A 16,964-nucleotide genomic window follows, 5' to 3' on the forward strand; every position below is an offset into this window, starting at 1 on the left:
CTCTGCGGACCAGTGGACAATTTTATGCCTTCACAACAGAGATGTGATGGAACTGAGGCTGTGGAGGGCTGGGGTTGAAATTCGAGTGTGTCCTCCAGTTGTTGGCTTGTGGTCAACCTTCCTGACTGTTGTCATTTTCTTCCTTCTCTCTTTTTCAATTTGAAAAGACGCCATCACCACTCCAGACTTCCGGGTCCCATTGAATCCTCATTGGAACAGGAAACTGTAGGTGGGATAGTCATCTCCCTACCAGGGAAGAGGACAGCTCTTTCAGTAATTTGACTAGGGACGGTCGTCCCCATAGGACAGATCTGCGGCCACGGCTGGTTCTGCGCCTAGACCGAGGCCACCCAGACCGGGTTTCCCAAGGCTCCCCGTGGGTTTCCGAGGCTCTCGATGCAAGAGACGTGTTCATTTTCTTTCCTTCCTTGTGTTGTGGATGAGTTGTTGGTGATTAGCATACTTGGGACTTAATTGAGAATTAAATTGCTCTGGGGACATTATATTGAGTGGTGTGATAGATGAAAAATGAATAAACTGAAAAGTTGTCCATCAAAGAAAGCAAGGTTTTCTTAGAAGCTGGATCCTGGCTCGTGGAGCCTCCCCTGGTTGCTGTGAAAATCACCCGCGTTAGTGAAGCCAACTTGGCTGTGTCCACCCCCTGTCCTCTCCAGTTGGCTTAATATTTGGAGAAGAGGAGCAAGCATAGATGAGGAAATTTCAGAAGGTTTGTGGAAAGCATATGTGATTGCAAAAGTGCTGCCTGAATTTCAAATATTTTTGTACTCCATTTTCATGAGCTTTTGGAAGTCCCCTCGTACTGAGAATGACAAGTCCTTAGGTAGGAGGCGTCGTGGACACCCGGCAGCTGCTGTGGTAAGAACATCCAGGCGTGGGTCTCGTGAGCACCCGTGCTGCTCCTGTCCCACATCCCCCGTTCTTGGGTCTCCGTTCCCTGACCCTGCTGACTAGCCCTCCTGGGACCAGTGGCGACTGCCCGTTGCAGGGTGTGAGGAAGTACCTGTGTCCTGGGAGGGCTTAGGTGGGGGTGTGGGCCACACCTCACCTGCCCTGGCCTTTAGGTGTGTGGTGTTTTGGTGCTGCCTATTGCTGATAAATTACATTTCAAAGTATTCAATATTTTTTCTGCTATGCATTTAAATTTGAATCCTTGGTACTTGGATCTTGTTCTCCACTTTGAAGGGTTCACCTGTTGGCCCTGCATGAGCAGGTGTTTTACCGACTGGTTACCATGGATGTGTAGGGGAAGGTCATCTTGTGTGTCTCCAAGCTGAACCGTGCGTGCCAAGGGTTGGGCATCCGCACTGTGGGGCTTGTTGTTTCTAAAGACAGTAGAAACGGAAGTTTTCTAGTCTGGAGACAGATATGGGGGTAAATCAAGCAAAATGTGGGTGGAACAAAGGCTCGGAAAATGGATGGGTTCCCACTGTGTCAAAGGGCGACCTTCTCATTGACCTTGAAATGATGTCACTGAGACTGGAGCTGAGAAGCGGGGGAATGCTTGGCTTCTACACCGCGTGTCTGTGAGTGGGCTTCTGAGGATTCCAAGCCCCGCGTGTGGTCCTGGGAGGAACAGTTCTCAGAATTCAGTCCCGGCGACTCAGGTCAGCGCTCGCCTGCCTCTCTCCCACTTGTGTCTCATCAGAAACGGGGACTTCCTTCCTCTCTTCGGTGTGTGGACGTCTCGTTTGCAGTCAGCCTTGCTGGAAGCAGGTGGCAGCTGAGTTTCTTTTTAGAGCAGCCGTGATGTACTGAAGGTTAGGTTTTATTAAAAAGTGGGGAAGATCTGATGCTGCAGGTGGTTGGCATCAGAAACAAATATGTGTTTGCTCCTCGTCTCCCCTCAGGCGGCTCCTGCTTTGAGTGAGCGCCAAGTGTTCTGCGGGTGTTTTCTGCGGATGTTCCCTGGCCCTCGTCCCCAAGAAGCGATGGAGCTCCCCCGGCTGCCCTCCTCCCTCCCCCATCATAGTTCTGGCTCCTTCCAGTAGGGCCCAGAGCCTCCCAGCACAGGCCACCAGCTCAGCCCCATCTCTTTCACTTGCAGAGCCTCAGGGAGCCTAAATAAGAAAACCCTTTAAAAAAAAAAATCACAACTTTTCTTTGATGAGCCGCTCATTTGGATTCTAATCAGTCGTAAAAAATAACCTCAGCCCAACCACATGTAAAAGGTCAAGTTTAAATATCAGGTGGGGGCGGGGTGGGGTGGAGGAAGACCTAATAGCTCCTGTGTGAGCTGAGGGGAGAGGCAGAAAATAGAAGCCAGTGCTCAGCTTTTTGTGTGGCTGTTTGCTTCGAAGGCTGCTCTTTCCAAGCCTTGCTTGTGATAGAAATAAGATCTTGCTCTATTAATTTATTGCCTGCAAAGTGGATCCTTTCCTTGGTCCGTGCCGGGGAGTTATGGACTGGAACAGCACAGGGGTGGAGGGGGCAGGTGGTCTTTCTAGGACACTTTTTCCAGGACTGTGAGCTGACCCCCCCATTCCGTTTACTGACTGTATAACCTGGTGGCTCCTTTTCTGGCCTTCGGTGGAGAAAACATTGGAGCGTCCGTGACAGCGGGCTCAGCATGTGGTGGACGGGCGAGGAGAGTCCTTGGTTGACAGCCAAGGTGCAGCTCTGTGTGTTGACCGGGGACTAGCAGACAGCATCCATCCTATGGGTCACCTGCATTTACAACTGCAAAGACTCAGAAAAGGGAGGCTTGGAAGAGGCCGGGGCACTGACAGACAGCGTCTGGACCCAAGGGGCGTGTTAAGAAATAGAGAGGTCATCCCGGAAATCTTGGGTTCAGAGCTGTGCCAGACAGCGCCGCAGTCCCTGGCCATTCATGGCTGTCTATGTTCAAGTTGCTTAAATAGTTTTTTGTTTATTTTCATTTTATTTATGTGTGAGAGGGGTGGGGGGAGAGGTCTTCCATATGCTGATTCACTTTGCAAATATCTAAAGCAGCTAGCGCTGGGCCAGGCCGAAGCTGGGAGCCTGGGACTTCATCTGGTTCCTCTGCATAGGTGGCAGGGACCCAGCGACTTGAGCCATCACCTGCTGCCTGCTGCGGTTCACATGAGCAGAAAGCTGGATTGGAAACGAAGACAGGACTCAAACCCAGGAGTTCTAAGCAGCGTCTTAACCGCAGTGCCAAATGCCCGCCCTCTGAGTTTAATGTAACTGAAATTAAAAACTCAGTTCCTTGGTTGCACTAGCCACATCTCAGGTGCTGACGTATGTTGAGCCACGTGGCCAGTGGCAGCCTCGTCAGAGCAGCCAGTGCAGAAAGTGCTGATGTTCGACGTGCTTTAGATACATCTGGAGCCCAGTGGGGCTTCCCCATACAGGCTTGGTATCTTACATCACAGCCATAACTCATTTCCAGCCTGGGGGAGTCTGGTGTGTCAGGTTCTCCTGTATCCAGCACATGATGGGTATGGGAGGGGGGATGGGCTGAGATGGTCATGGGGTTGTAGTTGTGGCTTTTTCCAGGCGTTCTCCTCCTAAAGATGGAAAAGAGAGCATTGTGCGCATCTCAGAACATCTGGAGGGAAAATACAGACTCATCAAGTGGGCTTGTCTTGTTTTCCCCCCGACTGGCAGCGTCTGACCACTCGCAGGGTGTTCTCCTTTCCTCCTTGGGCCTGGTTGAGGGTGGCGGAGGGCTGGGTGGAGCCTGGCCTCTGACTCTTGCTCTCTGCTTCCCTACAGTGGGCGGTGAGATCCCCCTAGACATGCGGCTCGGGGGCGGGCAGCTGGTGTCGGAGGAGCTGATGAACCTGGGCGAGAGCTTCATCCAGACCAACGACCCGTCGCTGAAGCTCTTCCAGTGTGCCGTCTGCAACAAGTTCACGACGGACAATCTGGACTTGCTGGGGCTGCACATGAACGTGGAGCGCAGCCTCTCGGAGGACGAGTGGAAGGCCGTGATGGGGGACTCCTACCAGTGCAAGCTGTGCCGCTACAACACCCAGCTCAAGGCCAACTTCCAGCTGCACTGCAAGACGGACAAGCACGTGCAGAAGTACCAGCTGGTGGCCCACATCAAGGAGGGCGGCAAGGCCAACGAGTGGAGGCTCAAGTGCGTGGCCATCGGCAACCCTGTGCACCTCAAGTGCAATGCCTGTGACTACTACACCAACAGCTTGGAGAAACTGCGGCTGCACACGGTCAACGCCAGGCATGAGGCCAGCCTTAAGTTGTACAAGGTAAGGCTCGGTGACCAGGGGCACCTGGGAGACAGGGGAGGTGTGTCGGGGAGGGATGGGGCAGTCCTTGTCATGGCTGGGTTGGCTGTTGAAGGTAACCTGGCATCGGGAGGGCAGGGGGCCTCTGCCTTGTGAGGCAGATGTGTGGTGATTGTCTTCTTCCGGTAACTCAGGGGACCAGTGTTATTTACAGCAGCTGATGCTGCCTGTGGGCCTCCTGTCCCTCGAGGGTCTTGCCGGCTGGCTTTGTCCTGCCTTCGAGTAGGCTTATGCACACCGTTGCACTCCCAGGAGCTCCCTCTGGGCATCACGCCTTCTGCTGTCTGCTTCCATCTCCTCATTCTCTTATTTCTTCTCTCCTTTGTGCCCCTGGGGTCACTCACTCATGCAGCCAGCAGGTGTATACTGAGCAGCTTCTGTGTCAGTGCGTGAAATAGACAAGACAGCCTTGCCCTCCGAGAGCTTCCATTCTTTCAGGGGATGGTGGACGATAAGCATGCTGGACAGTTGACACTGTGGGCTGGGAGGTGGTCAGGGCGATGGAGGGGAGTCGGGGTCAAGTAGGGGGCACCTTTCTTCTTAGTTGTCTTCTTTTTTCTGGACTTCACGCATTCTCCTCTCCCTGTAGTCTCTCCTCATCCTCTCTTCTCATCTTCCTTTTCATTTTTTTTTTTTTAAAAGTAATTCAGGAGGCAGAGAGAGAGAAAAAAAAAAAACCCACATCTGCTGTTTGGCTCCCTGATGCCTGTGGTATTCCTGGGCCAGGGGCCTGCAGCTGGAAGCAGGGAACTCAGTCCTGGTCCCTCCTGTGGGTGGCAGGAGCCCAGCTCCTTGAGCCACCACTGCTGCCTCCCGAGGTCCACGTGAGCAGGAAGCTGGAGTCTGGACGTGGGTGTCTCAGCCGCTGGGCCAGATGCCGGCTCCCTCTGCTTCTTCCTTTCCCCTCCCCCACCCCCAGTCCTCCTCTGAACTCTGTAGACAGCAGCAGAGAAGGAGGTGCTGCGCATCCTGCAAATAGTCCTTTCACTCGCACGGCAGAATTGCTCCAGACGCTTCTATTGATTTTTGCTGGACTTAAAGCCTCACCTTTTTCTCTAATCATCCCATAATGGCTTTAGTATGAACCATCAGGTACGAATCGCCATAAATCTTCCCGGCCTCACTCCGCGCCCGCGTGCCCCTTTTCCCGGTCCTCACTTGTGTTCTCAGTCCCTCCTCTCCCCTCTGCTGTCGTTTCTGGCGGCTCTGGGTCCCTGCGTGTGTGGTGCCATAGCTCCAGAGCCGGTCTCACCCCCTCTCTGCTCATCGTGGCTTCCCCCTGACCATGGCACATCAGGAGGACCTGTGGGCGCCTCCCCAGGCTGGTCTCTGTGAGGTCCAGCCCTGCCATTCATTACATACTTGCTTGTTCCCAGGGTGGTTCGAGGCTGTGTGGTAACACAGGTGAGAAGTCATTGTGGGGGAAAGAGGAGAAAGCAGGAATGAGGCTGTGGGGATAGAATGTTCTGGAACTGCCTACTAAGGAAGATGTGGGCGCCGCACAGCCAGCTCCCTTAGGTGGCCCTGGCTTCGTTTGATGCCACCATGGAAAGAAAAGGCAGGGGTCTGAAGCGGCCACAGGATGGAGCTGATGTGGCCGGGAAAACCTGCCTGTGGAAAGGAGAATTTCCAGAGGACCCGACAGAGTAGCACTTGTGCAGAGGCCTCAGTGTGTCCACTGAAGGTTGCCTGCCACTTTGGTGAAGGTCGGTCAGAGGTGGCACGGAGCGGGCGTCTTGCACCCAAGGCGAGAGCTGCCCTTGCGGTTATAGTAGGCACCCAGTGGCAGTCAGCTCTCTGCTGCCTCTCTGCGAACCGAGTCCTGGATAAGGGCGTAGCAAGCATCAAACTTTGCTCCCCCAAAGACTGGAACCTGGAACCTGGGACACTGGCTGAGAATATCCCATGTTTGGTCCCCAAACCATGTCCACAGCTCCCACCTGGGGACTCTGGGTGAGGTGCTTTCTAGTGATGGGTGTGAGGGAAGCATTTTATTTGTACTGTACATTTTGTTTTTGTACTATACCAGTCCCAGTCACTTAACCTCCTGGGCCTTAATTTGTGTTTCCTTTTTCTTTTTCTTTTCTTTTTTTCTGCTTTAGGTGGAGGAAACTCCTGCTCCAAATTCGCAGGGCAGATAGAAGGCTCCCAGGTGTCGGGGTGCAGGGTGGGAGGTCGCGCCGGCCCCTGAGGGGGAGGTACTGGGATGATGTGTTTGACTGGCACCTCCCTCCAGGTGACCCGCCTGGGAGGCTCAGGCAGTGCTGTCTGCATTGGGAGCTCAGGCCGTTCATCTGGTCCCACTACTCCTTGGGTAGTGAGCGCCCCTCTGTTGCTGAGGCCCTGTCGTCGGGGTGGGGGCCCTGCCAGCCCCTCTTGGATGACACAGGACTTTGCTTCTAGCATTTGTCCTGAGCCCTTCTGTGTGTCTGTCCCTGTGACCTTGATAAGCTGCTCTGGCCACCAAGAGGGGCCCCTCAGCCTCAGGAGTCCCAGTGTGTGGATTTGGGGTGGGGGTTGGAGGTGGTTTGCGCCACTTTGTCCCTGGGCCCCGGCGTGGCCGGTAGTAGATGGACATAGACTGAATGTTATTTTTCCTCCTGCTAATGTAATCCATTAGCCCCGCATGCATAATCAGGTTTAGAGCACAGTTAACTGGATGTAATCGAGTTCTTCACCGTCTGCTGCAGCGAGCCCTGCAGATGTAGCTGACCCCCGGTGGGCGCCCGGCTGCTCACCCACAGCCCCGGCCTGGGCTGCCCCACCCCACCCAGCCCTGTCCACGTCCCTGGCCCGGGAGGCTGCGGATCCTGCCGATCCTGCCGCGGGGCTGCTTTCCTCTGCACCTACTGCAGAGGGCGGCGTGAATCTGGCTTCTCTGCTGGGTCTTCCTGGCAGCTGGGGGCTTTCTCTCCCATCTTCTTCCTTATTTGCATTGGTGGGGATGGAGCCCCCAGCTCAGGAGGTGCACGGCAGGTGGCCCGGCTTCCTTTGTCCTTTGCCCTCACAGTGATCCCGAGTTGGAGCTGAGTCAGAGCCGTGGATGCCATCAGTGCTGGTGCCGGGCATCCCTCTTCTGGATATCTGAAATCCAGATGCTCCAAAACCTGCAGCTCCCTGAGTGCCAGTGTGATGGTGCAAGTGGAAGATTGCACAGCTCGCCTCCTGGGATGGACTGCAGGCAGAGCGCAGGCAGGCGGCATGGCCCAGTAGGTGCGGCTGCTTGGGACTCCTTCCTCATCCCACATCAGAGTGTGGTTCAAGTCCTGGCTCTTCCACTTCTGATCTAGCTTCCTGCTGATGCATCCTGGGAGGCAGCAGATGGTGCTTGGGTCCCTGCCACGGCCTGGGAGTCCTGGATGGACTCAACCCTGGCAGTTGCAGGCATCTGGGGAGTGAGCCAGTACATGGAATATCTGTCACTGTTCCTCTCTTTGTTTCCGTCACTCTGCCTTTCAAGTAAACGAAATTAATAATAAAAAACCGGAAGGATACTGAATGTATTGTATACAAATACCTTCAGGTTGTGTGTATAAGGCATATATGGAACACAAAAGAATTGTGTGTTTAGATTGGGTCGTGCCCAAGATCACTCATGTATATGCAAACATTTAAAAGTCCAGAATAATCTGAAATCCAAAACACTTCTGGTCCCAAGCATTTCCACTAAGGGGAATCTTAACCTGTCACTTATCTTTGTCCTGGGACTGAACTTGCTGAAAGCATGAGATGGCTTTTAGTATCGAAACCACAGAGGGAAGGGCAGACACCAGGTGATCGTATCTCCTCTGCTTGGAACTGTCTGGCCTGGGTGACTGTGTGAGAGCAGTGTTGAATGGAGGATAATATTCCAGTATCCTTTCCCCCTGCCTCCTGGGAGAAGAGAAGGGTAGGGGGTGGGGGAGGGGAGGAATCGGGAGCCTGCAGTGTCTGATGGAGAAGCCCTTTCCATTTCTCTGGAGTCCTGGTGCCTGCAGTGCACTCCTGGTTGGGTTCCTCGGGCTGTCTCTGGTCCAGTCTCTTGTGGTTTTCGTTGCTGTCCTGCCACCGTGGGGTCCCTGTGATCGGTGGGTGCAGCGGGAGGATCAGAGGCTCCCGTGGAACTTCACAGCTGGGCCGGTGCTTTCTGTCCTCGGTGACCGCCCTGAGACAGAATGGAGAAGGCATCTGTATCTCCCCAGGGCTGGAACTCCAGGAGCTTCTGTCCACATTCTTCTGATTTCGCATGCATACATCTGTCCCACTCCTGCAGCCCTGCACTTGCTGAGATATGGGGTGGCCAGTACTGCCCAGTGCCTGACCTCAGCTTCCTAGGGCTGCCAGCTTCCGTCCCCGGTCCCTGGAGTGTGGGTGCCAGCTCTCCTGGGTTCACCTGGCCCTCCCAGCCTCCTGGCACCTCATGGTGGTGTCTGTTTGGAATTGGGGTGGGGACAGAGCGGAAAGGCAGGCGGCAGGCGGTGCATAGCTGCCAGCTGTCAGAATCAGGTTTGTCCTTTGATGTCTTTTTTCACCTGAGTGTTGTTGGCTTGGAAATCCATCAGCTTTACAGACAGACGAAGACCCCACCAGAAGGAATTCCCTGGATGTGTTGCCTTTCGTTGACTTTCCCATTCATCCTTTTTTTTTTTTTTTTTGACAGGCAGAGTGGATAGTGAGAGAGAGAGACAGAGAGAAAGGTCTTCCTTTGCCGTTGGTTCACCCTGCAATGGCCGCTGCGGCCGGCGTACCGCGCTGATCCGAAGCCAGGAGCCAGATGCTTCTCCTGGTCTCCCATGCGGGTGCAGGGCCCAAGGACCTGGGCCATCCTCCACTACACTCCCAGGCCACAGCAGAGAGCTGGACTGGAAGAGGGGCAACTGGGACAGAGCCTGGCACCCTGACCGGGACTAGAACCCGGTATGCCGGTGCTGCAGATGGAGGATTAGCCTATTGAGCCACGGCACCGGTCTTTTTTTTTTTTTTTTAAGATTTATTTTATTTACTTGCAAGTCAGAGTTACACAGAGAAAGAAGGAGAGAGAGAGAGGGAGGGAGGGAGAGAGAGAGAGGGAGGGAGGGAAGGAGGGGGAGAGAGAGGGAGGTCTTCCATCCACTGGTTCACTCCTCAGATGGCTGCAATGGCTGGAGCTGCTCTGATCAGGAGCCAGGAGCTTCTTCCGAGTCTCCCACATGGGTGCAGGAACCCAAGGACATGGGCCATCTTCCACTGCTTTCCCAGGCCAGAGCAGAGAGCCGGATCATAGTGGAGCAGCTGGGACTTGAACCGACGCCCATATGGGATGCTGGCTTTGCCCTCTACGCCACAGCACCGGCCCCTCCCATTCATCTTACATTATACACAGGAGGGTTGTCTGCCCCACTCTTGGGTTCCAGCTGCATGTGAGCTGCCTCAGCCCAGGGAGGAAACCAGGGAAGCCAATGTCCAAGCCAACTCGACTTGGCTTAGAGGAAGAGGGAGAGTCTGGCGCCGTTTGCTAACACACACGTGTGCACACGCACTTGACCCATCTCCCACACAGTGGCCTGTTCTCTTGCCCTCCTCTGAGGATCGTGCCGTGCATGGGATGTGAAAAACCCTCCCTTGGGCTCTACACCACTCCAGAACCATCTCAGTTCCTTAGCACCAGCTTAAGACAGTCGTTGGGCTGACATTGCTAGCGGGGTCTTACAATCGTCACGTGGTGGATAGGCCGATCACAAGACGTGGAAAAGGGCAGATTGCAGCCTGCTCTGAAATGGGCCTTGTTTGTGCTCCTTGATGGGTTTTCTGGGGTGTGGGGGTGGCGTGGGGGTCTTGGGAGGACGACTGCACCCTGCATGCCCCTGGGTGTTCACCAGCAGCCTCTGTCTGCTCTGAGAGCCAAAGGCGTCAAGCCTCCGGGGAGGCGTCCCTCCCCCAATGGCCTCTGCACTCCGGTGGCTCCATGTTGGGAGCGCTGCGGCCGGTGTCATCTGGTTCACATCGTGGTTCCGAAGCCAACTTCCTCCCTGCTCGTTTTCTCGTTAGGGAGACTTGTTTTAAGTGCTGCCTTCTGCCCCGCTTTCCCCCTACCTTGGTGCTGCGCACCAAAGAGTGAAAGGAGGGGAAGTTTTCCTGGCAGTGACTGAGGAGGTGTGAAGGCCAGGTGTTGAGGTGGAGCACATTTAGCTTCCCGTGTCCTCCTCCTCCTCCTGGAGCGGCTGGGGCTCTGCAGCTCATTTTCCTCGCTTGGTGGCTGGGGCAGGCAGGTTGTGGGGTGGCTGGGCTGGGCTGGGAGGGGCCCGTGGCCTGATGGGTCCATGCCTGGAGACAGGGCCTGGCCCTGGAAGTTCTTCTGGCCACCTGTTAACTGCAAGGGGACTCTAGGAAGAAGGAAAGAGCAAATCTTTCAGGGCAGGGCTCGTGCCAGGGCTGAGTCTTCATCACTGCCATAGGAGCATAGAGCCATGCGTGCCGCCAACCGTGCATGGTGTGGAAGGTTGGTACCTCGCTGGGACAGTTTCTTGCCCCGTCCTCCTCCAGAAGTGTCCCACCTACTTCCAGGTGTCCCCTCCTGAGGTGCTGTCTTGTACACCTGGCCGATGCTGGCAGGTGCAAGCCTTGCCCACATTTCTCTGCTTGCAGCTCTGTGCACTCACATCAAGGAGCTAGGGCCAGGGTTGCTCTGGGCCCCAGCTCTGGATACCACCTCATGGATCTGACATCGTATTAGGTGTGCCTTCCTTAAAAAGGCTAGAACTTCACAGGCCACTTGTTGCAAAACCAGTTTTACAGCCGTTAACCATAGCACTTTTATATTCTTTCTAAATGCTAGTATTTTTGTTTCTCTGTCTCTCTCCGATCTTTTTGTGGAGAGTTAAAAATTGAGAGGATTCCTTTACAGTGTCGTGATCATTTCTAGCAAGGTTGGTGTTCTGTGCTTGGCCAAGGGTAAGCTGGCGATCCCAGGTGGATCCCCAAGTTTTGATGGTGAAGTAACATGGATAATGCATGTTCACTGGGAAAGGTGTGAAAAATCCAGGACAGGAAGAATTGCCACAAGTTGGTTTCTTTTTTTGCACATAACATAGGCATTTCACAAAAGTATAAGATTGAATCAAAATTGGAATTATATCCTATCTACTAAGCCTCAGGTCTTTGTTTATATTGTGTTTTCAGTTATTTACAAATGAAAGTCCCTTTTCCTAGTCTGACTTATCTCTCCAGTAGCACACTACAGTTACATTTAGTTAGATCCTGTGGGTTGGTTTGTGCTCATGCAGACAGAAGTGTGCATTTGTGTACATGTGTGTATACGCACACAAGTGGCCCCTGAAGATATGTCTAAGTACAGGCGGTTGGTACACTTTGAGCTTTTTCATACAGCTTCTTGTAGGTCCTTCCCTACACGTCTGTTACTCTTTTTTAATGGCTGCCCGGTATTCCGTCGGTTTTCCAGTCTCTCGTTGCTGTGCGGGGCCCGGGGGTGTGCAGCCGGCTTGCGTGGTCCCTCAGCGGGAGGTTGACCGCTGCGGTCCCACCCCAGTCAGGGAGGCCTGGATCCCTGCCTGCTGACCAGTGCGTTGTCAGCTTGACAGCCTTCTGACGTGGCTGTAATTATGAGGTGGCTGAACACTTGATGTATTCGTTCGCCATTTTATTTCCTTGGTGGTTTTCCTGTCTGTGCCCTTTGCTCATTATTTTTCTTCATTTTATTCCTTTTGCTGATTGATTTGCAAGAGCTCTTGGTTTCTCTGGGCCACCAGTGCTCTGCACGCTGTGGGTGTCGCAGTCATTTCACCCAGGTTTGTGTTGTCTTTAACTTGGCTGCTGTTGCATGTGACGTAGAGAACCTTGTCCTTTGTCTCACATCCGCGCTGCTGGTCTCTGTGCTTCTGACACTGTGCTTTTCCAGGAGGTGCTGTCTCCCTGCTAGGATTGTAGAGAATAACTCGCACCAGTGGAGAGCTGGTCTCAAGTTCCAGGTGCACGCTGTTGGACCTGCTGGATTTCTACTAACATCTGTTATGTTGCTTTTTTTTCAAATAGGGAAACTGAGGGCACAGAGAGGTTGCTGGTCACAGGCCAGTGAGAGCCGCTGGCTCGGTATCGAGGTGCAGGCAGCTTGGCACTGCTTCGGCACCGTTAACTCCTGTTTACACCTTGAGTGTGCAAGGGGCGTGCTGTGTGTCATGTGTGTGCAAGTGTGTGTGTGTGTGTGTGTGTAGGCCTCCTGGTGTGTGCAGGGCAGGTTAGGACTCTTCCTTCCACACTGCAGGGCTCACCGTGCAGCATTTCCTTAAACACGCATCCTTTCCCCGCTGCCCACAGCAGCCGCCTCCTTGGTGCCGGTGCTCTCACTCTTGCAGGGTGTCTTGGGGTGCAGGTGAGGTGGCCTGGAGGGTGAGTGTTATGTCCCGGAGCTCCGGGGAGGAGGAAGAGGCTTCACAGTGCCCGGGACCTGTGGATGGTGAGGAAGCAGGGGTTTGGACAAGGGGCTGCCCTGGGGCCGGCGCTGTGGCACAGCAGGTTAAGCCGCTGCCAGTGATGCTGACATCCTCTGTGAGCCTTGGTTTCAGTAGCCCGTTGTCAGGATGCTGGAGCTCAGCCCAGATGGCCAGGCTTGTGTGCCCCACACCTTCTTGGGGGAGATCTCAAACTCCCCTGGACCCCACTCTTATCGACAGGGAGGAGTAACGCTTGTGGAGTTGCTTGCTGAGAGACTGCTGCCTTCCTGGGGCTGCTCCTCTTGCCATGGGAGGAGCTTGCTGGGGATGTCCCCGGCATCCCAAGTGGCTGCTGTGCTACGCGTGTCCTAGGTAGACAGTGTGGCAGGGCAGCTGGGTGGGAGCTGCCGCATGACAGGCCCGAGATGTGAACTCAATTCTGAATCTTGAAAGGACTTGGACTCAAAGGGCAAATTTGAATACTTGCCGTCCCAACAGGTGTTTCTGGTGTTTTGTTTTGAAAGGGAAATTGTAAGGGAACAATTAGGCATTGTCAGGAAGATTGTCAGGAAAAGGCGAGGGTTTTTAAATAATTACATAATACACCTGAGCCATATTCTTTATTCTGTTTTAAACATAACTGGAAACTATAAATACTATTTAAGTGTAGGGTGGGAAAGGCTGTTACTATGAGAGCCGTTTTGGTAGGACTGAGTAATTTTATACTTTAATAAAATGAAATTTCCAGTGCTGTTTTTTTTTTTAATAAGTAACCAGGATGTAGGATGGAAGTTGAAAATTTTTCATGACAGAAAATCTGTGGCTTGCAGAATTGACGGGGATGACTGAAGCCAGTGGCGTTAGGGAGGAGACCCCGCAGTGAAGGCTCCCGCAGAGGCCTGGGGAGGCTGGGGACTGCTAGCCACGTCATGGGATGCCCAGTTAGGTGATAAATCTCCGATCCACGGCAAATTATCTCTCTCATTAAATAGACTTCGTGCTTCCATGCCTGAAGCCCGCAGCTGCTGTGCAGCCTGTGTTGCACTGGGGAGCCCTGCCTTGCAGGTGAAGAAATGCAGGGGGTGGGGGAGAGAAAGTGAAAGCAGGTGCCCTGCTAGGAAAGCCCCTTCCCAGTGCTTCGTAGCGAAAGGAGAAGTTGCACGCGCTTCGAATGCTGACTTGAGGTTTTTGTTATTAGCAGGAAACTGTCCCGTCACGTTTTCACATTTTCCGAGTTCCCTATAATGAAGTCTGAAATACACACACACACACACACACATATATATATATATTGCTGTCTCCTTTTGTTGAGATGCTGTCTGTCACCCAGCCAGGAGAGGCCAGGTTCTTGTCCTTGGGAGACAAGTAAGTGCAAAAGAGCACCTTCCTGTGGTTAACTCTGCTTACCAACCCTGCTGGGCCCGGGCTGGGGATTTGTGCCGGCTGCAGCTGGTAAGTCTGTAACCTGTATTTGGTTTGGTTTGGTTTGGTTTGGTTTAGGGCATTCTCAGGGCAGTGTGTTTTGCCTGCAGTGTCCTTGTTCCGTGGGGTGGGTCCCCCACACTGCAGACTTTCCTGTTCCATTCCTCCTTCAGAAGCTGTGCTGTGTCTCAGGAGCGCTTTGTGGCTGAGCAGGTGTCACGGAGGGAGCTGATGAAGGGGTGATCACGCTGAGGGCGAGCCAGTGAGCAGCAATGTGGAGCTGGAACTGTGTTTCTGGGGTGCTCTTATCCCCTTACACCTCCTCCCAGCCAAGCGACCACCTGTGCATTGGCGATGCCTGGGTGTGTCTGACAGTGAGGGGCATGGAATGGAGGTCCCCCTTTGTTGTCAGAGGAGCCCGGTTGTTACCAGCCTGTGGTTGATTGCGTGACCATGACGCACCTGGGTTTGACCGAGGTCACGTTTTCCTGTGGTCTCCGTGGACGTGGACGCATCCTCACACCCTTGGGACAGTGCGACAGTCTTTCTTGCTGGGGTTTAACGTTTGCACCCTGAGTCCTTGAGTCCTTTCCAGGGGCTTGGGTGGGAGCTGTTGTCCCTGTGGTGGTCCTGCAGATGGATGCCAGGCAGATCTAGAAACAGCTCTCATTTGGTTTGTGCTGGGGACTGTCCCCGTAGAGCGACCCCATCCTGTGTTAGAGCCCCGCCTGCTGATTTCTGACAGGGCTCCTTTGAGCTGACTGTTTGCTATTCCAGGCCCTTTCAGAACTCTTGATTGTCCTGGGCCTGGGAAGGCTCTCTGATCAGATCTGGTGTTCTCCCTCTGCTGGGGCCACTTGGGGCTTCGTGTGTGTGAGGTTGCAGGGGGGAGTAAAGGGTCACCCCAGAGGCTCACATCAAGGGAGGCATCCCTGCTCCAGGGTGGTTTCCAGCATAACCTAGCTGTGCACAGAGACGCCCTAGCTTGCGTTTCCCCTCTGCCACCATCTCCCTGTTTTTCTGAAGTCTTTCAAGGCACGGACACCTGGGGAACGTTCCTGGCTCTTCATTCCTGGTGGCACTGGCCCCAGAACTGGTCTCCTCGATGCTAGTCAGCGAGTGTGGCTTCAGAGCCAGCTGTGGGAGTGGATCTGGCTGGACCTGTATGTGGTTGTGTGTTTGTTTTGTTTCTGGTTCTCAGATTAGGCTCTGACCACCACCACCAGCATCATCATCATCTTGCCCAGATTGCGTTTCCTGTTAGTGATGGCTGCAGCAAACAGTTTGTCCAGGAACGAGAGTTGGCCTTGGCTTGTGTCACTGCGTTCCGACCTTGAATCCAGACCCTGTTTGCTCTGGCTCCGTTATCGGTGGCTGTGAGCTTCTGGGGGCTCGGAATTTCTGCCAGGGTCAGACTCGGGTGTCTGCAGGTTTGCCTGGAGGTGGCAGCTCTTCAACTGTGGGTGGTTTCCTCTGTGATGCTCCGCTCCTAGGGGCCCCCAGGGTCTTGGTTCTGCCTGCCTCCCTGAGACGTCCTCTCGCGCCCCCTCTCTGCCTGCCTGCTCTTCACTCCTCCTGCAGTGTGGCATTTGTAAGAAAATCTCACCTGGGGAGGTTTCAGGCCGCAGCAGCGGCAAAGCCCAGCTCCGCCGAGGGGAGACTAATGACACAGCTAATTAATGCAACAGATGTCATTTTAAGTGCTCATTTCTTTGTGACTGGGTTGCACGTGGCTGAGGTCGCTGAGTTAGGCTTTGGTTCCTGTTGGAGAACATCAGCATGGAAGGCAAAGCCTGTCCCTGCTTCACGCTTCAGCAGGGCATCCCCTGGGATTCCAGAAGACTCGGCTCCGGGACCTACAGCCAGGGTCTCCTCCACCTGTGTCACCATTTGGCCTGAGCAGATCTCTGCCTCAGGTGCTAGCTGTGTCACCAGCTGAGAACCCAGTATTTCAGCAAAATTCTAGAAAATGGAATTCAAGGATACATTTATTGGGGCATCAGCGATTTTGAAATGTATGCACACTAAGGGTCAAGTTCATGGAAAATGCCCATGAGGAAAAAGCTGCACAGGGATTTCAGTGTCGTTCCTCCCACCCTCACTCTGTCTTTTTTTTTTTTTTTTTTTTTTTTTGACAGGCAGAGTGGACAGTGAGAGAGACAGAGAGAAAGGTCTTCCTTTGCCGTTGGTTCACCCTCCAATGGCCGCCGCGGCTGGCACGCTGCGGCCGGCACACCACGCTGATCCGATGGCAGGAGCCAGGTGCTTCTCCTGGTCTCCCATGGGGTGCAGGGCCCAAGCACTTGGGCCATCCTCCACTGCACTCCCTGGCCACAGCAGAGAGCTGGCCTGGAAGAGCACTCTGTCTTTTAATTCCATTTTCCCACGCACATTTAGGAGTGGCCTCGGGGCGATGACCCTCCCTGTCGTGGGCATCTCGGGAAGGTGGCGCAGGTAGACACCAGATGATGGGCACCATTTTCTCCCTTTGCTTTCGTGTCTTTACTGAAAGCAGGGCTGTTTGAGAGGAATGCGGCCAGGGTGGGTTTGGAAGGTGCCCTCTGGGCAGCCGTGGCTAGGACGTCTGGGACCCAGGGATTTGTTAACGAGCTCCTCAGTTCACGCGTAGGACAACAAGTGTCCTTGATGGTGGGGGAGCGAGTGAGGAAGCTGGAAGGAAGTGGTGTTAACCTGTGCTCCCTGGTCAGTGGTGGAATTGGAACGGACGGGTGGAAGGCGCTGTCTTCTACACGTGGTCCATGAGTGGCTGGAGTGACCGGGAGGCCACGGACCTGCAGCTGGCAGCCTGTGCGCAGGCAGACAGGTTACTCACCGGGGCCGGCTGCTCCTGCCCAGGGCCACACTCAACGATGCTCACCCAGGA

The 16,964-nt window shown here is 54.1% G+C and overlaps 1 protein-coding gene across 5 annotated transcripts in view; it reads left to right on the forward strand.

Annotated features, from left to right (window-relative positions):
• ZFHX3 (zinc finger homeobox 3) overlaps nucleotides 1–16,964 on the forward strand; it is a 258,117-nt gene that overhangs the window by 95,381 nt on the left and 145,772 nt on the right. For all 5 annotated transcript variants that reach the window (XM_062177061.1, XM_062177059.1, XM_062177063.1 and 2 more), the window contains one exon: nucleotides 3,718–4,214. In XM_062177061.1, coding sequence (XP_062033045.1) covers nucleotides 3,718–4,214 — 497 coding nt within the window. The remainder of the gene's footprint in view (nucleotides 1–3,717; nucleotides 4,215–16,964) is intronic.

Source organism: Lepus europaeus, chromosome 19 (assembly GCF_033115175.1).
Source record: "Lepus europaeus isolate LE1 chromosome 19, mLepTim1.pri, whole genome shotgun sequence".
Classification (NCBI taxonomy): domain Eukaryota; kingdom Metazoa; phylum Chordata; class Mammalia; order Lagomorpha; family Leporidae; genus Lepus; species Lepus europaeus.